The sequence below is a fragment of the Leptonychotes weddellii genome, chromosome X (assembly GCF_054177405.1).
Source record: "Leptonychotes weddellii isolate Sample4059 chromosome X, ASM5417740v2, whole genome shotgun sequence".
Taxonomy (NCBI): Eukaryota; Metazoa; Chordata; class Mammalia; order Carnivora; family Phocidae; genus Leptonychotes; species Leptonychotes weddellii.
In genome coordinates, this window is record NC_138385.1 from 18,344,546 (window position 1) to 18,369,601 (window position 25,056).

A 25,056-nucleotide genomic window follows, 5' to 3' on the forward strand; every position below is an offset into this window, starting at 1 on the left:
TACTGCTAACATTTGAATATGCAATTTGGTTACGTTTTCAAAACATCTGTTTTTATTTTATAATTAAAAAAAGCAAGGTAAATGATACGTTAATAATTTGTATGCCATAATATTCCTCATGTGGAGATCTTCCACAATGGTAGGTGGGCGCTGGAGCATAGCAAGCCGCACTGCCCAAGGCTTGTAGAACCGTAACTGGTGAGTCATGTCTCAGGATGCAGAGTTTAGAGTTAATATGCTGAAGGAAACATTTGGAATTGTATTCAGAATTGTCAGTTTCAGCCTTTGAAGACAACTATTCTTGGTTTGGTTTGGTTTTATTTAGGTTCTGTATCAGTTAACTTTTACTGCATAACAAACTACTCTAAAACCTGTGGCCTGGGGCACCTGGGTAACTCAGTCGTTAAGCGTCTGCCTTCGGCTCAGGTCATGATCCCAGGGTCCTGGGATCGAGCCCCGCTTCGGGCTCCCTGCTCCGCGGGAAGCCTGCTTCTCCCTCCTCCACTCCAGCTGCTTGTGTTCCCTCTCACGCTGTGTCTCTCTCTGTCAAATGAATAAATAAAATCTAAAAATAAATAAATAAACAAACAAACAAATAAATAAGAAACTTGGTGGCCTAAAACAACCGTTTATTTTTATTTTTATTTTTTTAAGTAGTCTCCATGCCCAACATGGGGCTCAAACTCCAAACAACCCCAAGATCAAGAGTTGCATGCTCTACCAACTGAGCCAGCCAGGTGCCCCAAGACAACCATTTATTTAACTTGCAATTTTGTGGGTTGGCAATTTGGGTTGGGCTCGGTTAGGTCGTTCTTTTGTCTTGACTGGGCTCACTCGTGTGTTTGGTCAGCTTCTGATCAGTTAGGTGACACTGGTTGTGGTGGTTGACTGTTGGTTTGGTCAATGGGGGTAACTCAGCCACACATCTCTTATTGTCCAGTGGGTTAGCTTGGGCTTGTTCACATGGTAGCTTGGCAGGGTTCCAACAAAAAGAGCAAAACTTGCAAGGTCTCTTGAGCCCCAGGCTTAGATTTCACACAACTTCTACTAGATTCTATTGGTCAAAGCAAATTATAAGGCCAGACCAGATTCAAGGGATAAAGAAATTGATTCCACTTCTAGATGGGAGATGCTGCAAAGTAACATTGCAAAAGGCCTCGATACAAGATGAGTGTGGAGGGGAATCTATCACAGGCTCTTTCTGTTGAGGTATCCTGATTTATAGTTAGTGTGTGACTTAACATTCCTCTAGTAGTATCCCAAATTATAACATTTGAGTCCCTGTGTGCATAGCTCAGTGGAAAGTCCAGAGTCTATCACTTAGAGCCTTCCTTCCTGATATGTTTGTGAAGGGTACAAAGATATTTTATTTTTGACTGCCATTTTGAACTAGTAGTCTTTTTGATTTAGCAGTTTGGATATCCTATTTATTTTGGCACCAAGAATATTTGGACTCCCTGTTTCTGAGTATAAGTAGTTATATCACAATTAATGCTAACAGAGACAGAGACTGCTAATTGCTTCCCAATATACATCTTTTACTTCTTGCTTAGTAATAAGAACATCTATTTTCAGTTTTTCCACATTGCCACTTGGCTAAAAGACTACATTACCCAGCTTCCTTTATAGTGAGGTATGGCCACATACTAAGTTTTGGCCAATGAGATGTAAAGAGAAGTAACATTGCACCTTCTGGAAAGTGTCCTGAAAAGGAGAAGTTGTCTTCATCCTTTCTTCTTTCCTCCTGGTTGGGATGTGGACTTGATGGCTGGAGTTCAAGCAACCATCTTCAGTTATATGGATGCACATCAAGGATGGTGTAGCAACTGGATAGAAGGAGCCTGGGTCCCTGATGACCATGGAACTGCCTTCCAACCCTGGGGTGCCCCCACTTCCAGACTTCTTTATCTTTTTTTTTTTTTTTTTTTTTTAAGATTTTATTTATTTATTTGACAGAGACAGAGACAGCAAGAGCAGGAACACAAGCAGGGGGAGTGGGAGAGGGAGAAGCAGGCTTCCTGCTGAGCCGGGAGCCCGATGTGGGACTCGATCCCAGGACCCTGGGATCATGACCTGAGCCGAAGGCAGTCGCTTAACCAACTGAGCCACCCAGGCGCCCCTAGACTTCTTTATCTTGAGAGAGAAATAGTTTTCCATCTGTTTAAGCCACGGTCTCAAATTTTGTTGTTATTAGTATATGGAACTCTATCCTAATTCCCCAGTTTTTTTTTTTTTAAAGATTTTATTTATTTATTTGACAGAGAGATAGGACAAGTAGGCAGAGCAGCAAGCAGAGGGAGAGGGAGAAGCAGGCGCTCCGCTGAGCATGGAGCCGGACATGGGTCTTAATGCCAGGACCCCAGGATCATGACCTGAGCCGAAGGCAGCTGCTTAACTGACTGAGCTACCCAGGCACCTCCTAATATCCCAGTATTGATGATTTTTTATTGAGCAAATTTTTGTTGAAACAAATTCCCTCAAGCCAACGAAAGTCCTTGATGAATTTTCTAAGTTGTAAGATAAAACATTTCCATTTTTTTCCATTTGTACTTTTATTCTACTGAGCATATTTTCATTGGGATTGGTTAGTTTCATCTTAACTTTATAGTAAGGATTTGCCTTATCCATAAATTAATTTTCATAGTAAAATTTACTTGGCATTGTAAATTTTTGATTTGTGGACATGATTTTCATCAAGGTCTAGTTTCCCTGAGTCAAATTTTACAGATCTAAATTTTTCAAGAACGTGTGGTTTTTCTGTAAAATTATAGCCAATAACAAATTTTATCATGTGCAGTTTCACCACTTTTCATGTTTTTCTATGGTGGTTATGTCCACCAAGTCTACATTTTCTCAGGTCAGTTTTCAGAATTGCCAATGTTAAAAATGACAGGTAGTTTTTAGTTTTTTGTTTCTAATAAATTTTACTATGTGCATTTTTTTAAAGATTTTATCCATTTATTTGACAGAGAGAGAGAGCATAAGCAGGGGGAGTGGCGGGCAGAGGCAGAGGGAGAAGCAGGCTCTCCACAGAGCAGGGGGAGCCCGATGTGGGACTCGATCCCAGGATTCCAGGATCATGACCTGAGCCTAAGGCAGTCGCCCAACCAACTGAGCCATCCAGGTGCCCTACTATGTGCATTTTTAGACATTGACCATTTTATTTGTGTTAGTTCTACCTGCTATATATTTTTTAAAAGATCTTATTTATTTATTTATCTATCTATTTATTTATTTATTTATTTATTTATTTATTTAAGAGGCAGAGAGAAAGACAGCATGCCGGGGGAGGAGCAGAGGGAGAAGGATATGCAGACTCCACGCTGAGTGCAGAGCCTGATGTGTTGCTCGATCCCATGACCTTGAGATCATGACCTGAGCCAAAATCAAGAGTTGGACGCTTAACCAACTGCACCACCCAGGCGCCCCTCTAACTGCTATATTTTTATGACTTGGAAATTGATACTAATTTCTCGGTGATTCCATGAGGAAGTTGTGAGCAACTCCCCTCAGATGTTCCAGAATTTTCCTGTTCTTCAGACTGGATCTATGCTATTGCACATCCATACTTATAAATATAAGTGACTTGTTTCTGGCAATCTCCTTTAGCGCAAATCCTCCTAAGTCAAAGTTGCAATTACCATTACTTTAAACGGGAGAAAATGTCATACATCCCTGAGCCCCCAAATTGACACCGATTTTCTTAAAACACCACCAAATTTCCATTAAAATGGACTCAAGTGGTTTAATAATTAATGTTACTTATCATAATACAACCTAATTAGGCAGTTTCTCCTAATATAATTATAGCTATTTACCTGTTCTCCCTTAAATTGTTTGCGGTTACTGTATGCTCAACATGTAAAACTCTGTTCGCACCCCACCATCATCAGTATGATACTGAAAGTTTATGTCCTTCAACCTTTAACGCAACACACACACCTACAACAATAAAGACAAAATAAATCAATTAAAAGAATACATTTTAGGGGTGTGTCAATGACCTTCAGCTGAAGTCCACCAGGAACACACCTGTAGATAAGCAAGTTGGGTTTATTACTTGTTGCAGGGAGAGAAAATAAAAACCATGGGGAGGGGCACCTGGGTGGCTCAGTCATTAAGCGTCTGCTTTCGGCTTGGGTCATGATCCCAGGGTCCCGGGATGGAGCCCTGCATCAGACTCCCTACTCTGCGGGAAGCCTACTTCTCCCTCTCCCACTCCCCCTGCTTGTGTTCCCTCTCTCGCTGTGTCTCTCTCTGTCAAATAAATAAATACAATCTTTAAAAAAAAAAAAACCCATGGGGAAACATGGGTCTCTCAGTGAGAGGATTGTAGAAAGAATCTATTATGGGATTTGAGCTTTAGTTAGGTGATTAAGGGAAGGTCTAAGGAAATGAGGGTTCCTTCTAGATTGGATGCTGTCAGAAATCAGGGATGATTCTATAACTGGGTTTCTCAATAAAATCTTCTCTCTAGAGAGGATGGGCTAGAGACAGGATAAAGCTATATTTGGTAAAGAAGTAACGGTTATTCATTTAGGCAAAGAGGGGGTGGATTTGGTAGTTTGCTGGGGGCACAGTGACCTTGACTTTGTGCTTAAGACAAAATTATGAAGTGGCTTTGTTTCGTCTCACATTCTCATGTTCTCAGAGTAACATTTTTTGGAGTTGATATGTGAAATTGTTAATGTCCAGTAGGAGAATAACATGACAGCTGTGACCATCAGAGCAGCTTTTGGATTTCGGGAGATGCCTTTTTTCTTTCTCAGGCACCACACTTCAGGTTGTCATTGTTATAAACTAGTAAAACAGGAGTACTCTGAGAAGAGAACTTAATGCAACGTGTGCCAACCCTATAACTGGGAAGATCAGCACGCAGTGTCTTTCCTCTCATTGGCTCAGCTACTTTCAAGGTGTCAAATCCTTATTTATACATTCAAAGAAATTTCTTATGAGTTGAAGTAGAGGTATTAAACTCCTAGCAAAGTTGAATTCTAATGTCAATTGTTCCACTCTGGGTGGAGGAAAGAGCAAAATACAGAACAAAAATGTTCTTGGGCTCAAAATGGCAGGGTCAAAATAGGCAGTGAGAACAAAATGTTGTGTGTGTCTGGGAATGCCCCCAAGGTCCTGTATGTTTATCCAGGTTCAGGGCTTGGCCCTGCTACTCCTCTCTTGGCACTGGGTCTGAACCCAGACAAGCCCTATCAAGGCTGCAGGCTTCCTTCCACCTTGGCTACCCGAAGCTGTTTGCTTCAGGACAGGCTTTCATGCCACTTTTACTGCCACTGAAGTTGGCAAGGTTTTTGATCCCTTGATTGCTCCTGTTGCCATTGCTGTACTGGACTGTGCATTGTCACTTGTTATGACTGAATTGATGGGTCTAGGGCAGAACACTCCCACTCACATCACTTCCCTGGCCCCTTACTGAGGTCCCACCCGGGCCACCACTGAGCAAAGGTGCTCTAGCAAGAACTGGTCGGGAATTCAAATACTTGAGCCCTTTAGAAACATTAACTTTTCTTCAGGACACCAGAAGAGCTGAAGTGTGATTAGTTGCTGGGTTTGCCACCGCACAGATCCAACCCTGTTCCTCTCTGGCTACCTGGCTTGGGGTAAGCATCTCTTTCTACTCTCATAGTGATTTGATCTCAGAAACTTTGTTGCTCTTTCTGCTACTGGGCCTTGACCAGAGTCACCTCTGTCCATTCTGACAAATGTCATTAACTTAATGTATTTATTCAAAATATATTTATTATTTATTCATGTGTGTATTTATTCACTTATTTTTCATTTAATTGGACTTTAGGATAAACTCCTGGGAGAAGGCATTGTAGCCGTGACCACTTTTCTGATAGAATGCCCTTTAAGCTTTGCATCACTAGAACTGTCTTTGTCCCCTTTGATCTGTATTTCTCTATCATTATCTTTGTCTCTCTCATTGACTGTGTTTCTCTCATCTTGTTAATCGCCCTTAGCTGCTGTTACACTCAAACTAATTTAAATAGCCCTCTCCTCAGGCATTGTAAGAACACCAGCCAGCAAGAATCCAGGCAGTTATGCTTTCCATCTCTCTTCAGGACTACATGATGTCTCTCAATGCCCCTGTCATTGTTATTCCCTCTCAGTATCTCTGTTTCTCTATGTTTCTTTAGCTTCAATGGATGACCTACTGATTTTATTTCTTGAAACTCCATGCTGTTCTCAATGCGTTCTGCTTTTGTTGTTACTTTGCCTTGCCATGATCCTCCATAGATCCTTCTCTTCTTCAGGGCATTTTTGGTAAGTGATGATTGTCATTTCTTACTGCTACAGTCTTCAGATTTTTAAGTGCAAGAATCTTAGGGGTATAGATCATCTTCTGCATCAGGTCGCATTGTAGGTAAGTGGTTTGACTGACTTGGCTAAATCTGGGTCGGGTACACCCTATGGCTAAGGGCAAGGTCATGTGATATGAAACTTGGCAGCATGAGCAGCAAAGGTTGCAGGCAGGCCGTGATTGATATCTCCCTATAGTCTGCTTCTTGCCCATTGGTATATTAACTTTCCTCCTGTATGCTGTACCAATGTTGTCTCTGCCTAAAACAATCTACCAATGATGCCTCAACCACAAACACCTGCTCTCCCACTTGGAGGAGGAAGACAACCTAGTTTTATCTAGAAGTAATGAGAAAAGATCACATTAAAAGTTGCTTATCAGACCCAGTGTTGATAATTTTTAGGTGGCATCTTCAAATCTTCAATTCCTGAGCCTGCCTATGGTTGTTAATTCAGAGTATATATTGCATCCTGCAGCTGCTTGGGTATGGTGAATTATATAGTGGAATCAGTGGGCATACATTATTGCACAAAAATGCATTCCTTGGTCAACAAATCTGACCAACTGGAGAATCTGCCTCTGGGAGGATTACCCCTGACATGCTCTAAGGGCAGCAGGAGTCCACTTCCAGGTGATACCGGCACTCTGGGCAAAGCCAGCTTTGAGGGATTGGTTCTCAGACTTGGCTTGGATTGGAATCACCTGGAGGGTTTATTAAAACACAGAGCACTGAGTTCCACCCCCAGAGTTTCTGCTTCAGAGCATTCTGGTGATGTTGATGCTGCTGGTCCAGGAACCACATTTTAAATAAAAACCCCTATTCTAGGGTGAGTAAATCAGGCCTTTAGTAGTCAAGTAGAAGTGGGGTTTTGTTGGTAGTTTCAATCCAGGAGAATTTCTCTAGGTTATCTGTCAGTTGTGTTATTGGGAACTCCTCAATTTTGTTTTGGCTTTTTAAGTTTTTTTTTTTTAGGTTTTTATTTTAATTCCAGTCGGTTGACATCCAGTGTTATATTAGTTTCAAGTGTACAATATAGTGATTCAACACTTCATACATCACCAGCTGCTTATCACCACAAGTGCCCTCCTTAATCTCTGTCACCTATTTCACCCGTGCCCCCCCACCCCGTAACTATCAGTGTGTTCTCTATAGTTAGGAGTCTGTTTCTTGGTTTGCCTCTCTCTTTCTCTCTTTTCCCCCCATGTTCATTTGTTTCATTTCTTAAATTCCACATATGAGTGAAATCATATGGTATTTGTCTTTCTCTGACTCACTTATTTCACTCAGCATTATACTCTCTAGCTTTATCCATGTCATTGCAAATGGCAAGATTTCATTCTTTTTTATGGTTGAATAATATTCCATTGTATATATATACACACCACATATTCTTTATCCATTCATCAATCAATGGGCATTTAGGCTGCTTCCATATCTTGGCTATTGTAAATAAAGCTGTAAACATAAGGGTGCATGTATCCCTTTGAATTAGTGTTTTTGTATTTGGGTAAATAACAAGTACTGTTATTGCTGGACTAGAGGGTAGTTCCATTTTTAACCTTTTGAAGAACCTCATACTGTTTTCCAGAGTGACTGCACCAGTTAACATTCCCATCAACAGTGCAAGAGGGTTTCACTTTCTCCGCATCCTTGCCAACACCTGTTGTTTCCTGTGTTTTTGATTTTAGCCATTCTGACAGGTGTGAGGTGATATTCCATTGTAGTTTTGACTTGCATTTCCCTGATTGTAAGTAATGATGAACATCTTTTCATGTGTCTGTTGGCCATCTGGATGTCTTCTTTGGAGAAATATCTGTTAATGTCTTCTGCTCATTTTTTAATTGGATTATTTGTCTTGTTGAGTTTTCTAAGTTCTTTGTATATTTTGCTACTAACTCTTTATCAGATACATCATTTGCAAATATCTTCTCCCATTCAGTAGGTTGCCTTTTAGTTTTGTTAATTGTTTTCTTTGCTGTGCAGAAGCTTTTTACTTAGATGTAGTCCCTATAGTTTATTTTTGCTTTTATTTCCCCTGCCTCAGGACACCTATCTCGAAAAAAGTTGCTATGATTGATGTCAAAGAAGTTACTGCCTGTGTTCTCTTCTAGGATTTTTATGGTTTCAGGTCTCACATTTAGGTCTTTAATCCTTTTGAATTTATTTTTGTGTATGGTGTAAGACTGTGGTCCAGTTTCTTTCTTTTGCATGTTGCTGTCCAGTTTTCCCAACACCATTTATTGAAGAGACTGTCTTTTTCCCCATTGGATATTCTTTCTTGCTTTGTTGATGATTAATTGACCTTATAATTGTGGGTTTATTTCTAGGTTTTCTGTCCCGTGGGAATCCCTCAATTTGTAAACCCAAAACAGAGGTCTCTCTGTGTTCTGTCCCTACTGGCACCTGGATTGCCACCCTTCTTCATGTGCCGATTGCGATGTTCATACTCCCTTCTGCGATTAACTGCTGCCACTTGTGTCCAACCCTAGTTGCCCCTTCTTTTGTGTATTTAGTGATACCTTTTCATCATTTTTCCCATTCTCATTTCCTGCCAGGAAAGGACTTACTGCTACTTGCCTCAGTCTTTTTGTGTTTCCTAACTCAGAATCCTAAGACTGGGAATCTGATTGGTTGGCCAGGTTATCTTTTTTGTTAGGCCAAAAAGTGTTGCTGGCTGGCCTGTGGATTTTCAGCCCTTGGATTGTGAGTCCATACTGAGTTCCATTGGCTATGGCCTTTCCTGGTGGCTGTAGCCAGTGAATGTCTGAGTCATATGGTATAGAACATGACAGACTGGGCAGCGGGGTTTAAGGGTAGGGTAAGTTAGACAAAGGGTTTGGGTTGTGGCAGGCACTGATGGACATTTTAAGTATAGTATATTGACTGGCAGGATTAGTTTTCAGATGCTACCTACCATACTGGTTATTTTTTAATAATATAGTAATATTGAAGGGGCGCCTGGGTGGCTCAGTCATTAAGCATCTGCCTTTGGCTCAGGTCACGATCCCAGGATCCTGGGATCGAGCTCCACATCGGGCTCCCTGCTCTGCGGGAAGCCTGCTTCTCCCTCTCCCGCTCCCCCTGCTTGTGTTCCCTCTCTCGCTGTGTCTCTCTCTGTCAAATAAATAAAATCTTTTAAAAAATAAAATATAGTAATATTTAGTAATATTAAAATATAATATACATTAAAATACACTAATGATAATTATTTGCTAGCTAGTACAGCTGTACTGGTTATTAAAATACTGAATACCTCCTAGTGATTGGTAAGTAGTTCTTTTCCTGAGCCTCTTGAGTGCCTCTCCCACCCCTGCTGACTTGATCTCTCTCAGATCTTCTTACTACCCAGCAACTAAAGAGTTAATTTGTGGTATAGTGGAGGACTCCAGGCTTGTGCCCCAGGGTTAGGGTTGGCTTTCATTCTGATTGGTCGATGTCTGTGCCATAGTGATTGTTAAATATTTTGAATGCCACTCCTGTGACTTGCATGGAAAGAGGATTCAAAGTCCATATTGTAGAAGGCATATGTACAGTATTTTCTGTGTGTACTTGTGTAAGTGTAGTTGTAAGTAACACATTTTGTAGTTTGGTTGATCTAAAGCAATTTCAACGTGTCTTTCTATAAGTTTTGCATTTTTTAAACATTCACCATTTATTCTGTAAAAAAGAAGAAATCAGGTCTTTAAAAAAGCATTTTTAAAGTGATAATCTTTCCCTAGGTTCATTCTTTGTTGCCAGAAAAATTAATTTTTGTCACAAATCAGAATGAGTTGATTGCCTGTAAGTTAGTATTATATTCTAGTCAAACTGACCTATGGGGGAAAAATCCCCTTTCCTTTACAGAGAAGAACTGATTTCATAGTAGAAACAAATTTATTAGACTCTCCTACAAGGCTGTAATGGAAAACAACCTAAAAGTAAACCAAACGTTGTTGAATGTTTTCATTCCCAGTAGGGATTTGGCATGATGTATAGTGTCTGGCCACAGTGCTATGCAATGGCTGATCCAAGGACTGAGTAAATAACAGGGTCCAGAAATGAACATATGTTCATAGAACATATGAGGCCTTAAGCTAGAATTCATCAACTGATACTAAAATGTGTAGGATGCAAAGTATTGCCCTGAGCTTTCGCAGAACAAAATTACATTTGGTATATTCTTCAGTAGTTGAAGTGTATTTGCTGAAAGGAACTACATTATGTAGTTCAAATTCAAAGAATGCAGACCTTTTAGAAATGCAAAGGGAGCCAGGAGCATTATTCAAGAATTGTCTCCTTTTGCTAACCCCTTCAATATATAAAGTAATAAAAATGTCTCACTCAGATTTATTAAGATATGAAGCGTGACTTTAAAGCAACATGACTACTTGTGTGTGACTTGTGGAATGAGGGTCATTACTTTAGAGTCATGAACAATGGCTATTCCTTTTTGGGCAATAAGTAGTCTAGTGAATAGACATTTGATTAGAAATCAGGAAACTCAGACCCAACTTCCCACACTCCTGCTGGGCTTTAGAGACCAGGGAGAAGCATCATGGTATAGTGGAAAGTGCACTGGTTTTGGGACTCAGACTCATCCAGGGTCTACACTTAGCTTCTCCACTTACCACTTACTAGCTATGTGAGCTTGACACATTATCTAACCTTCCTGAGCATTAATTCGTCCATCTGTAAGGTGGGGATGGTCTGTTCAGGGCTGACATTCAGCTGATACTTCCCAGCATGACTGGAACAACTGTTTACAGCTGGGCTCTGTTCTGATTGGGCCAGTGTCCACTCTGATTAATGGATGCCCATATTGTACTGGTTGTTAAATATTTGTCTATTACTCTGAATAGGACTTAATGGGTAGGGTTATTGAGAACATCAAATGAAAAATATGTGAAGTTCATTACTAATGAACAATTACTAATGAAATTTTAGTTTTATATTCTTCCCTTTTTTCTGTAGAACTTTTAAAAAACATGTTTTTCAACCTAAATAAAGGAAGAGAAAATGCCTGACACTTGTTTCCACTGTGATGTTAAGAGATTAAGGGGAACTGTTTATATCTTATATTTATTCAGTTTCCATTAAGCAAACATTAAATTCCTACTCTGTGTGGGGTCCTTGATGAGTTCACAGTCTAGGAAGAACAATAGATGAATAAACTCTGATTTCAACCCAACAATTTTAAGAGTTAACGTGAACCTATAAGGTGACTTTGTGCAAATTTAATAAGAAAGACTTCCTCTAGGCAGGTACAGCCTAGCTTGGCAGCTGAACTCAGGATGGATTTCAACTTCCAGTTACTCCCTCATCTGTGTGCTTTTGTGCAGTGCACAAACTGCACGATTATATACTGTGGCCCTGAGAACTGTTATAACAGAGTATACACCAAGTACTATAGGCTTAAAGTGGTGGGAAGGGCTGAGTTTTGCCAGGTGAATGGCATTTGTCCAAATTACAGATGAAGGCGGAAGCAAGAGGGTGTGTATAAAGACACAGATGTATGAAAGAGCTGGGAGATTAGGGGAATAGTGAATGTTCCTACCAGATCATATATTTGTACTCCTTGTTTTAAAGAAAGGATGCCAATGGAAGTTATATTTACAACCTCTCTAAATAGTTTACCATCATTACAATTAAATATTAGAACGACTTTATGTGTAAGTTAATGTTTCACTGTTCTTGGATTAGATTAGATAGCATGCTTCATTTTATTTTTTTAAAGATATATTCAAGTAATCTCTACACCCCATGTGAGGTTCGAACTCACGACCCTGAGATCAAGAGTCACATGCTCTTCTGACTGAGCCAGCCAGGTGCTCTGCATGCTTCCTGTTTTAAAATTTTCATTTATATTAAAAAAATTGTTTTTAGTTGATGAGAACACACTGTCTTCTAAGGTTAATTATTTGAGGTCCTCTAGTGCTTTTCTATTTGGCTTGAGCCTAGACAAAGATCAGTGATCAAAGGAGGCTAGAAGATTCAGTGAGACATTATTTTTTTTTTTTAATTTTTTTTTTTTTAAGATTTTATTTATTTGCGAGAGAGAGAATGAGAGACAGAGAGCATGAGAGGGAGGAGGGTCAGAGGGAGAAGCAGACTCCCTGCTGATCAGGGAGCCTGATGCGGGACTCGATCCCGGGACTCCGGGATCATGACCTGAGCCGAAGGCAGTTGCTTAACCAACTGAGCCACCCAGGCGCCCCTCAGTGAGACATTATTTTACAAAAAAATCTAGAGACTTTTATCATTGAATTATGGATCTATGTTTGCTTTATAGAATATTACATCATAGACTTAACAGAGCTTGGAGATTTTTGGAGACCTTTGAGCCTAATCTCATTTCAAAATGACTTTATTGTTCTTCTAACAATGATACATGCTCATTATTTAAAAAAATTCAAGCAGTTCAAAGTAAAAAGTTGAGGGTTACAACCACCTGAATTCCCACCGCCCTGATACAAACACCATTAATGTGAGGTTAACAGGATTCTAGATATCTCATTGCAGAAAAATAGGTGATAGATGTACACAATCAATTTTTTAAATAAAATTTGCATCCTATTATACATATTTTTATCAAAATTACTCAATGTACTGTTACTATAAATTAATGCCATAAAAAGAAAATGAAGAAACTATACACTTTGGAAAAATATTTATTCCCCACAAGGCATATCAGTTTCTCTTTCTTTCTGATTTTATTTATTTATTTATTTATTTTTATTTTTTTATTATGTTAGTCACCATACGGTACATCATTAGTTTTTGATGTAGTGATCCTTGATTCACTGTTTGCGTATAACACCCAGTGCTCCATGCAATACGTGTCCTCCTTAATACCCATCATCAGGCTAACCCATCCCCCCATTCCCCTCCTCTCTAAAACCCTCAATTTGTTTCTCAGAGTCCATAGTCTCTCATGGTTTGTCTCCTCCTCTGATTCCTCCCCTTCATTTTTCCCTTCCTTCTGTTTCTAAGAGATCCCTGTAAGGTTGAGGGAAAAAATTGATGTAAAATACATCAAGAGGTTGTTATTTTTTCCTTCTTGTTTCAATTTTAATAATATTGATTGACTCTCTGCTATGAAAGATGAGGAAATCACACCTATGTCTTTTCTTCTCCCCTTCCAATTTATGTTTTATATAATAATTTATCACAATGTCAAAGTTTATAACATTTATTTCATGTTTTAGTAATTGGTTAGAAATTGTGTTTGACTGTCAGTTAATAGAGACCTGACTATAGTGACTTAAACACATAAGGATTTAGCCTCACATCTAAAGGAAGACTGGAGGTAAGAGTCAGGACATGGTCAGGGCTCCATGAACTCATTAGGAACTTAGCTTCCTCTGTTATCTTGCTTTACCATGTTTAGTATGTGATTTTCATTTTCAAGGTCATAAGGTGGCTGCTGGAGTTCGAGTCCTTATGTTTATACTCCAGGCAAGAAACAGGAAGAAGGGGGAAGAAGGTAAAAAAGACCTTTTAAAAAAAATATATGCTTTATTTCATAGTCTTAATTTTTTTAAGTAATCTGTATGTCCAATGTGGGGCTTGAACTCATGACCCTGAGATCAAGAGTCCCATGCTCTAACGACTGAGCCAGCCAGGTGCCCCCAAAAAGACTCTTTTAGAAGCCCCAAGTGCTATTTATATTTCATTGCCTGCCCCAAGCCCCTGTCATCTGTAGGGGAGGCCGAGAAATGTAGTTTTGCTACTCACCACATTACCTAAGGTGGGAAGTCCTTGACCTCAGTTTCCATAGTTGCTTGATTTTAGTTTTATATTTACATTGATTTAATGCCTGGACCACCAGTCCATTTTAACAAAGAATATCTATTTATAAGATTTTATTTTGCTTATTACTTGCCTGAATGTATTGTATCCTTAAGTAGTTCTTTCCAGAACAGTCTGTGGGCATTGTATTACTTACTGCTAGCTTGGTTGCTTTCCTAATTCCCAGGCATTTCTTGCCTTAATTATCTCCTTAGGTTGTTCCTGTTTTTTAAGGATAGTACAACATCTCTTGATTCCATGGATATCTCACTCCTGGAGCCCTCTACCTTGCTGCAATCTGACCTGAATTCTCCCCAGTTCTAAAGAACAGCAATCATCCTAGGACTTCTCTTCACTTTTTTTTTTTTTTAAAGATTTTATTTATTTATTTGAGAGAGAGAGAATGAGAGACAGCATGAGAGGGGGGAGGGTCAGAGGGAGAAGCAGACTCCCTGCTGAGCAGGGAGCCCGATGCGGGACTCGATCCCGGGACTCCAGGATCATGACCTGAGCCGAAGGCAGTCGCTTCACCAACTGAGCCACCCAGGCGCCCTCTCTTCACTTTTCTTGGGTGGAGCCACTGGTTCTTGGATCTCAATGTCTTTTTTTGGCTCACTACTTTTTCTTGCTGGGATAGATCCTCAAGTAACTTCCTAAGAAAGAATATGTGAGAGATAAACTTTCTGAATTTTAAGTATCTGAAAATGTTTTCATTCTATTCTTACACTTGACTGATAACTTTGTAGATGCAGAATTTTCATTTGAGAATTCTTTCAGAATTTGGAGACATGGCTCAGTTGTCTTCTAGCATCTGATGTTGCTGATGAAAAATATAATGTCAGTCTGATTTTTGTCCCTTTGTAGATGACCAGTTTTGTAATCTTTGGAAGCATTTAGCAACTTCTCGATTTTTGGCATTCTGGAATTTCACAATGATGTGGCCTGTTGTGGAATATTTTTGATTCATTGCACCCAACACTGAGGGGGGACCCTTTGACATAGAAACTCTTTTCTTCACAAAGCTCCATAAAATAATCTTGTATTATTTGTTGTGGTAATTTCTTTTCCTCTCCTTTCTCCATTTCTCTCTCTCTCTTTTAAAGATTTTATTTATTTATTTGACAGAAAGAGACACAGTGAGAGAGGGAACACAAGCAGGGGGAGTGGGAGAGGGAGAAGCAGGCTCCCCACTGAGCAGGGAGCCCGATGCGGGGCTCGATCCCAGGACCCCAGGATCATGACCTGAGTGGAAGGCAGACGCTTAATGACTGAGCCACCCAGGCGCCCCTCCCCATTCTCTTTTCTGAAACTCCTGTTAATCAAATTTGGAATTTCTGTGTTGATTCTCTATGTCTCTTATCTTTTTGTTCATATTTCCCATCTCTTTGTCTCTTCTATTTTCTGGGAAATTCCCTCAGCTTTATGCTCAACCTTGTTAGAAAATTTTATTTTCAAAGAAACATTTTATTTTTATTTTTTAAAGATTGATTTATTTTTAGAGGAGAGAGAGAGAGCACAAGAGGGAGGGGCAGAGGGAGAGGGAGAGAGAAACTCTAAGCATACTCCATGCTCAGTGTAGAGCCAGACGCAGGGCTCGATCACATGACCTCTGAGATCATGACCTGAGCTGAAACCAAGAGTCAGACCCTTAACTGACTGTGCCACCCAGGCACCCCTGAAAATAACATTTTAAGTTTACACAAACTTTTTCTCTGATTGGTCCTTTGTCATAGCATTTTGTCCTTGTTTTAGGGATGTAATATCTTGAATCTCTCTGAGGATGTTATTTAAAATTATTTTTATTTCTCAAACTTCCTTTGGCTATTTGAGGTCTTTTGTGGTTCCATATGAATTTTGGGATTGTTTTTTCTATTTCTGTAAAAAATGCCATTGGGATTTTGATAGAAATTGCATCGAATCTGTCAGTTGCTTTGGGTAGTTTGAACATTTAAACAATCTGAAAAGCTCAGGTAAAGACATCTGAATTCTCTGGAATCCTTGGTGTCAAAATTACTTGAAATCATTGGATGAACTGAGAACAAGATTTTGCTCTGACAGCATTGACAAGTATTGAGGACAACACTCCCCTTCCACCACATTCTTGTGGCTAATTTCCTAACATGGCTCTGGGTAGCTAAGACTCTTGATAGGAGCAGCTAGAATAGAGACACTTAGGCTTTACCATCAGATTCTCACTAGCTGTAGATAATCCAAGTTTTCAGAGCCTTGTTTTTCATCATCTAAAATGGTGCAGGGCGCCTGGGTGGCTCAGTCGTTGAGAGTCTGCCTTCAGCTCAGGTCATGATCGCAGGGTCTTGGGATTGAGCCCCGCATCGGGCTCCCTGCTCCGCGGGAGGCCTGCTTCTCCCTCTCCTACTCCCCCTGCTTGTGTTCCCTCTCTCGCTGTGTCTCTCTCTGTCAAATAAATAAATAAAATCTTTGAAAAAAAATGGTGCTAAATCACACTTTACTTCACAGGGTTATTGTGAAGGAGGATAGGTTTGGCACTTAGTAAGTCCTCAATAGATGTTAGCTGGTTAAACTTCCAGAGCCTATATTTTATTTTTTTATTTTTGTTTTAAATTTTATTTTATTATGTTATGTTAGTCACCATACCAGAGACTATATTTTAATCACTGTGTTAAATTATTGGTGGGAAAAATGAACTGTTATGCATGTTATGCCTATAGGTACTTGTTGCCTGGAAACTTTTTTTTTCATACAGAACGTCATGTAAGTATTTTTATTATTTATTTAAGGAGAAAATACTGTTACTACTAATTGACATATAATGTTATATTACTTTTAGGTATATAATATATTGATTCAACAGTTCTATACATTATTCAGTGCTCGCCATAAGTGTAGTCATCATCTGTCACCATACAATGTTATTACAGTATTATCAACTATATTCCCTGTGCTATACTTTTCACCTCCATGACTTATTTATTTTGTAACTGGAAGTTTGTACCTCTTAATCCCCTTTGTCTATTTTGCCCGCCTTCCCACCAACATCCCCTCTGGCAACTACCAGTTTGTTCTTTGTATTTAAGAGTCTGTTTGGGTTTTTTGTTTGTTCATTTGTTTTATTTCTTTTTTTTTAAGATTTTATTTATTTGACAGTGAGAGAGCATGAGTGCACAAGCAAGGGGAGCAGCAGAAGGGGATGGAGAAGCAGTCTTTCTGCTGAGCAGGGAACCTGATGCGGGGCTCGATTCAAGGACCTTGAGATCGTGACCTGAGCCAAAGGCAGATGCTAAACTGACTGAGCCACCCAGGCATCCCATTTGTTTTATTTCTTAAATTCCACAGTCTTTTATTGAAAGACTGTCTTTTCCCCATTTTATATTATTGACTCCTTTGTTGTAGATTAATTGACCATATAGGTGTGGGTTTATTTTTGGGCTCTCTATCTTGTTCTATTGGTCTATGTATATATTTTTGTGCCAGTACGATACTGTTTTGATTACTAACTATCCCTTTGTAGTATATCTTGAAATCTGGAATTAGTATACCTCCAGATTTGTTCTTTCTTCTCAAGATTGCTTTGGCTATTTGAGGTCTTTTGTGGTTCCATACAAATTTTAGGATTATTTGTTCTAGTTTTGTGAAAAATGCTATTGGTAGTTTGATAGGGATTGCATTGAATTTGTAGATTGCTTTGGGTAGTATGGACATTTTAACAATATTAATTCTTTCAATCCACAAGCATGGTTTATCTTTCCATTTATGATGTCTTCAATTTTGTTTGTTGTTGTTGTTATCTTCAATTTCTCTCAACAGTGTTTTATACTTTTTGGAGTATAGGTTTTTCACCTCCTTGTTTAAGTTTACTCCTAGGTATTTTATTCTTTTTTGATGCAATTATAAATGGAATTGTTTTCTTAATTTCTCTTTCTGCTACTTCATTATTAGTGTATGGAAATGCAAAAGATATCTGTATATTAATTTTGTATCCTGCAACTTTACTGAATTCATAACTCTTCTTTAAATGTTTGGTAGAAATTACCTGTGAAACCACATGGTCCTGGACTTTTGATTGTTGGGAGTTTTTTGATTACCAGTTGTATTTCACTACTGTAATTGGTCTGTTCAAATTTGCTATTTATTCCTGTTTCAGTTTTAGAAGATTATATGTTTCCAGAAATTTGTCCATTTCTTCTAGGTTGTCCTATTTGTTGACATATAATTTTTCATAATATTCTCTTATAATTCTTTGTATTTCTATAGTGTTGATTGTTATGTCTCCTCCTTCATTTCTGATTTTACTAATTTGAGTCCTCTCTCTTTCTCCTGGTGACTCTGGCTAAAGATTTATTGGGACACATGGGTTGGCTCAGTCAGTTAAGTGTCCGACTCTTGATTTCAGCTCAGGTCATGATCTCGGGGTCATGGGATTGAGCCTCGAGTTGGGCTCTGCACTCAGCAGGCAGACTGCTTGAGATTCTCCTCCTCTCCCTCTGCCCCTTACCCCCTTCTCACATGTGGGCTCTCTCTCTAAAGTAAATAAATAAATCTTTTAAGAAAGGTTTATCAATGTTTATCTTTACAAAGAACAAGCCCCTAGTTTCATTAATCTTTTCTATTTTTTAAGTCTCTGTTTCGTTTATTTTGCTCCTATTTTTATTATTTCCTTCCTTCTACTAGTTTTGGGGTTTGTTGTTTTTCTTACACTCTTAGGGGTAAGGTTAGGTTTTTATTTGAGATTTTTCTTGTTTTTTGAGGTAGGCCTGTATTGCTATAAATTTCTCTTAGAACTGCTTTTGCTGCCTTCCAAAGATTTTGGACCATTGTGTTTTCGTTTTCATTTGTGTCCATGTACTTTTTAAATTTCATCTTTGATTTCTTCATTGACCCATTTGTTGTTCAGTAGCATGTTTAGCCTCCATGTGTTTGTGGTTTTTCCAGTTGTGGTTGGAAAAGATGCTTCATATGATTTGTCTTCTTAAATTTATTGAGACTTATTTTGTGGCCTAACATGTAATCTATCCTGGAAAATATTCCATGTGTACTTAAAAAGAATGTGTATTCTGCTGTTTTTAGATGGAATATTCTCTGTTAGATCCATCTGGTCTCATGTGTCACTCAAAGCCACTGATTTTTTCTTGTTGATTTTCTGTCTGATCTATCCATTGATGTAAGTGGGGTGTTAAAGTTCTCTACTATTATTGTATTACCGTCAATCTCTCCCTTTATGTCTGTTAATATTTGATTTGCATATTTAGGTGCTCTTATGTTGGGTGCATAGATATTTAAAATTATTATATCCTCTTGTTGGATTGATCCCTTTATCACTATGTAGTGCCCTTTGTCTCTTGCCACAATCTTTGTTTTGAAGTCTCTTTGTCTGATATAAGTATTGCTGCCTCAGCTTCTTTTTTTTAACTTCCATTTGCATGGTATATGTTTTTCCATCCCTTCACTTTCAGTGTGTATGTGTTTTTAGGTTTGAAGTGAATCTCTTATAGACAACATATGGATGGGTCTTGTTTTTTTTAATTGTTAATTGTTTTCTGGTTGTTTTTCTAGTTCTCTGTTCCTTTCCTCTTCTTTTCCTCTCTTCCCTTGTGGTTTGATGGCTTTCTTTATTGTTATGTTTGGATTGCTTTCTTTATTTTTTGTGTATCTATTATAGGCTTTTGATTTGTGGTTACCATTGGGTTTATATATAACATTTTATGTGTATTAAGTGATGAATCTACTACCTTTACTATATGTTTGCTTTTACCTATGAAATTTTTTCCTTTCATAGTTTTCTTCTAGTTATGGCCTTTTCTTTCCATTTCATAGTATCTTTAAAATGCTGTATCTTAAATTTTTTTTATTTTTTTAAGTTTTAATTTCAATTCCAGTTAGTTAACATACAGTGCTATGTTAGTTTCAGGTGTACAACATAGTAATTCAGCACTTCCATATATCACCATATGCTCATCACAACAAGTGCACTCCTTAATCCTCATCATCTGTTTCACCCATCTCCTCTCCCCTCCCCCTCAACCTTCCCTCTGGTAACCATCAGTTTGTTCTCTATAGTTAAGAGTCTGTTTCTTGATTTGCATCTCTCTCTTTCCGTTTTTCCCCTTTACTCATTTGTTTCTTAAATTCCACATATGAGTGAAATCATATGGTATTTGCCTTTCTCTGACTGACTTATTTTGCTTAGCATTATATCTAGTTCTGTCCTTGTCTTGCAAATGGCAAGATTTCATTCTTTTTTATGGCTGTGTATTTCTTGTATATTGCTTCTACTATTTGAAAGTTGAAATGATGTGCTCTGAAAAATTGTGTTAGATAATGCAAAAACTGATCCAGTAAGATGAAAACAGTGATTTGACTTCACAAAATGAGAGTCGATAATCAACACGTGTAACTTAAAGTATAAATAGGTATGTATAAGTTAATAAATAATATAAAGTAGCTATTATTTTCATTGTCATTATTTCAGCCATGCTATCTTTAAGTCCCAAATTCTTTGTTTCATTTTCAAAAAGCAATTAACTTGAGCTATCAGACCTATAGGCAGAAACCAACTACTATGCCCCATCGTTTTTTTTTTTTTTTCAAAGATTCTATTTATTTATTTGACAGAGAGAGAGACAGCGAGAGAGGGAACACAAGCAGGGGGAGTAGGAGAGGGAGAAGCAGGCTTCCCGTGGAGCAGGGAACCCAATGCGGGGCTCGATCCCAGAACCCTGGGATCACGACCCGAGCTGAAGGCAGATGCCCAACGACTGAGCCACCTGGGCGCCCCTGCCCCATCGTTTTTTAAAAAAGCTTTTAATACATATACAAACATGTTTTTTTTTTTAAGATTTTATTTATTTGAGAGAGAGCGTGTTCAAGCAAGAGAGCACAAGTAGGGGGAGCAGCAGAGGGAGAAGCGGACTCCTCACTGAGCACGGAGTCTAGCAGAGAGCCTGACATGGGGCTTGATCTCAGGACCTTGAGATCATGACCTGAGCTGAAGGCAGATGCTTAACCAACTGAGCCACCCAGGTGCCCCAAACATGTTTTTTTTTTTTTTTTAAATGGAGTCATGTGATCTAACATTTTGCTGTATTTATTACAGCTAATTTTTTATGTAGTTTTATTGATGTATAATTTAAATGCCATGAAATTTGCCATTTTCAGTGTAGAATTCAGTGATTTACAGAGCTGTGTAACCATCACCAAAATTCAATTTTTGAAGACTTCCATCATTCCACCAAGTTGCCTTGTGTTCAGAGTGACTACATTCCCACTCTCAGCCTCAGGCAACCACTAATTGACTATCTTTTTCTATAAATTTATCTTCATAGATTATTTTTAAAAAGAAACAAATATCCCATTATGCCATTGAGGACCCATTCCCCTTCCACCCACTATGTCATTCCCCTCCCTCCTTTCCTCTTCAGAGGTAATCATTAGAGGTTTGTGCTTATCCCTCCTATTTTTATGCTCTCCAACGTTATATTTTTGAGATTTATCTATGTTTAGATATACAGATCTAGTTCATTCATTTTCACTGTAGTATACCAATGTGTAAATTTGCTACTTTAGTTAACACTTTGGTGGATAATTTTATTGTTTTCAAGTTTTCATATTACAACTGTATTGTTTTCACCTTAAAACTATAATGAGGTGTGCCTGGGTGGCTCAGTTGGTTAAGCATCTGCCTTCAGCTCAGGTCATGATCCCAGGGTCCTGGGATCGAGCCCTGCATCAGGCTCCCTGCTCAGCGGGGAACCTGCTTCTCCCTCTCACTCTGCCTGCCTTGCCCCCTGCTTGTGCTCTCTTGCTCTGTCAAATAAATAAAATCTCTAAAAAACCCCCTGTAATGAACATTTGTGGCAGACACAATGTTATGTATTTAACTAAATTCTGTTTTATATTCCTGCTTCCTGAACAACAGAAAACTATATTTTCCAGTCCCCTTGCAGGGCTATATGATTGGCTCTGGCCAATAAAATGTGAACAAAAGTGATGTGGGTCACCTTCTGGCTGAGGCAGTGAAAAGTCTTTGTGATTCCATATTCATTTATTCATTCTCTCTTCCTCCCTCCCCCACTTCTCTCTTCTTCCCTCCCCCTCTCTTTTCCTTCGTTTCCCTCCCCCCCACCCCCTTGCATCATGGGCATGAAGGTTGGCTGTAGAGATATTGGAACCATATGATAATAGCAGCCTTAATTCCTAAGTCACCTCACAGAGAAATGCTGCCTTGGAGAGTTTCTTGATCTACAGTTGACTTTTTATGAGTGAGAAATAAGCTCAGTGTTAAGAAACTGAAATCTGGGGGCGCCTGGGTGGCTCAGTTGGTTAAGCGACTGCCTTCGGCTCAGGTCATGATCCTGGAGTCCAGGAATCGAGTCCCGCATCGGGCTCCCTGCTCGGCAGGGAGTCTGCTTCTCCCTCTGACTCTCCTCCCTCTCATGCTCTCTGTCTCTCATTCTCTCTCTCTCAAATAAATAAATAAAATCTTAAAAGAAAAAAAGAAACTGAAATCTGGGGATGATTTGTACTGCAGTGTAAGTCCTAATATTAGCTATTTGGATTTCCTCTTCTGGGAACTGCCTATTCATTCCATGTCTAATTTTTTCATATGGGCTTATTGATTTGTAGGAGTTAAAAAATAAATACTGTGGGGGTACCTGGGTGGCTCAGTTGGTTAAGCATTTGATTCTTGCTTTCAGCTCAGGTCATGATCTCAGGGTCATGAGATTGAGCCTCATGTGGGGCTCCATGCTCAGATGGGAGTCTGCTTGAGATTCTCTCTTACCCTCTCCCTCTGCCCCTCCCCGCCACAATCACGCACGTACACTCTCTCTTTCTCTAAAATCTTAAAAAAAAAATACTGTGTATTAATCCATTATTAGTTAAATTCATTGTAAATGTCTTTTTTCTGACTGTAGCTTGTCTTTTAACTTTATTTAATGATGTAATTTTTCATATAAAATATGTTTATTTGATGTAGTTAAATTATTTTCTTTCTTGTTTGTGCTTATTGTGCTCTGTTTAATAAGTCGTTTTCTAATTTATGTAATGAAGATATTCTATTTCTAATTCTAAGTTTTTTTATTTTTTTGCCTTTCACACTTAGGTCTTTAATCCATTTAGAAATTATTTTTGTGTATGATGTGAGGTAGGGATCTAATTTTATTTCCCCCTACCTGTGGAGATAACAAATTGTTCCAACACCATTTATTGAATAGTCCATTCTTTCCCTACTAATTTATAATGCCATTTCTGTCATATACCAAATTCTTATATGTATGTGAATCTGCTTTTGGGCACTAATTTGAAGCACTGATCTATTTCAGGAGTCAGGGAACTATGTCCCTCAGGCCACATCTTGACCATAGGCACTGCTCAAGCAAGCTAGCAATATAAGTGGTGAAGACCAAGCCTGGGCATACTCCTCTGCCCCCCATTCCCCTTTCCACTTTCAGTGCCTGCCTCCCCTTCTGGTGACTGCACTTCTCTGCTGCCCAGGGCCCACACTTGTCTCTGCCGACATGTTAGAGGCCCCGCTGTTGCCAACCCCCAACATGGAGTGGTGGAATCTCAGTTTAGTGGAATCTCAATCTGGAAATTGGTGACTTAGTAACACCACTGGCCACCTGCCCAAATTAAGATAGCTGAGCTCTCTGGGGAACAAGAAGGGTGTTACTGGGGCTAAAAATGAAACTGACCGTGGTAGCTGCCACTGTTCCTTCCTCCCTCTAAGCCTATCAGGCCTTTCTCCTTTAGGTAGAGTGGCCAACCATCCTGGTTTTCTGGAGATGGAGGGGATTCCTAGGACATGGGACTTTCAAGCCTAAAACAAGGGCAGTCTCAGGCAAATTGGAATGGTTTGTCATTGGTCACCCTACCCCTTGGCCAGTAGTAGCTCTTCATCTAGCAAATGTCTTCAACAGGGGGCACAAAGCCTCCTCACTGCCTGGGATGGTCTATCTCAGGCAAACTGATCTATTTGTTTATTTTTACACTAATCACATTGTTTCAAAAAATTTTTTTAAAGATTTTATTTATTTATTTGATGGAGACACAAAGAGAGAGGGAACACAAGCAGGGGCAGAAGGAGAGGGGGAAGCAGGCTCCCCACTGAGCAGAGAGCCTGATGCGGCCTGATCCCAGGACCCTGAGATCATGACCTGAGCCGAAGGCAGACGCTTAGTGACTGAGCCACCCAGGCGTCCCACATTGTTTCAAAATTAATATAGTTTTATAATAAATTGATATTTGGTAGGGTGAATCCCCCCTCATTCTTCTTCAAAATTTTCTTGACTGTTTTTGGCGTGTTACTCTTCCATATCAATTTTAGAATCAGCTTGTCAAGTTCCATGAAAACAAATACTGTTGGCATTTTGGTTGGAATAGAATTGAATAATAATTTTCTTATTTATGATTTTACACATACTTGGTTAGTTTTATTCCTAAGTGTATTATAGGTTTTGTTGCAATGGTGAATGATATTTTTATAAAATGTGTTCTACATTTTCTAATTATTGCTGGTATATTGAATTTTGTATATTGATTTGGTATCCAGCAACATTGCTGAAATCTCTTATTAGTGCCAATAGTTTGTCTGCAGATTCTTGGGTTTTTCTCTATCAATTATATCATTTGCAGATAATGGCAATTTTCTTTTTTCTTTAAAATATCCTCTCTCATTTTTATACTGTTTTATTGTTTTGACAAATCCCTTTAGTCTTGTAGTAGAAACAACGATGAGGATCTTTGATTTGTTTTCTGATTCTAAAGAGTATGATTCTAATGTTTCTCCATTAAGTATGATGTTTATTGCAGATTTTTGATAGTTACCTTTTATCTCCTTAAGGAAGTTCCTCTTTGTTCTAAGTTGGCTAAGAGTTGGGTTTTTGTAATCATATGAATGAATGTTGAATTTTACCAAATGCTTTTTTTGTCCTAGTGAGACTTGATGAATTTTCTCCCTTGCACACTTAATTTTGTGAATTACATGGATTTT

General features: G+C 38.8%; 1 protein-coding gene across 2 annotated transcripts in view; it reads left to right on the forward strand.

The window, feature by feature from the left end:
* SMARCA1 (SNF2 related chromatin remodeling ATPase 1) overlaps positions 1-25,056 on the forward strand; it is a 265,313-nt gene that overhangs the window by 77,141 nt on the left and 163,116 nt on the right. Inside the window, exon 25 of one of the 2 annotated variants that reach the window (XM_081808281.1) lies at positions 5,529-6,455. The exons of the other annotated variant lie outside the window; for it this stretch is intronic. Coding sequence (XP_081664407.1) covers positions 5,529-5,552 — 24 coding nt within the window. The 3' untranslated portion in view covers positions 5,553-6,455. Of the gene's footprint in view, positions 1-5,528; positions 6,456-25,056 lie in introns of those variants that run through there. 2 annotated transcript variants of the gene reach the window in all.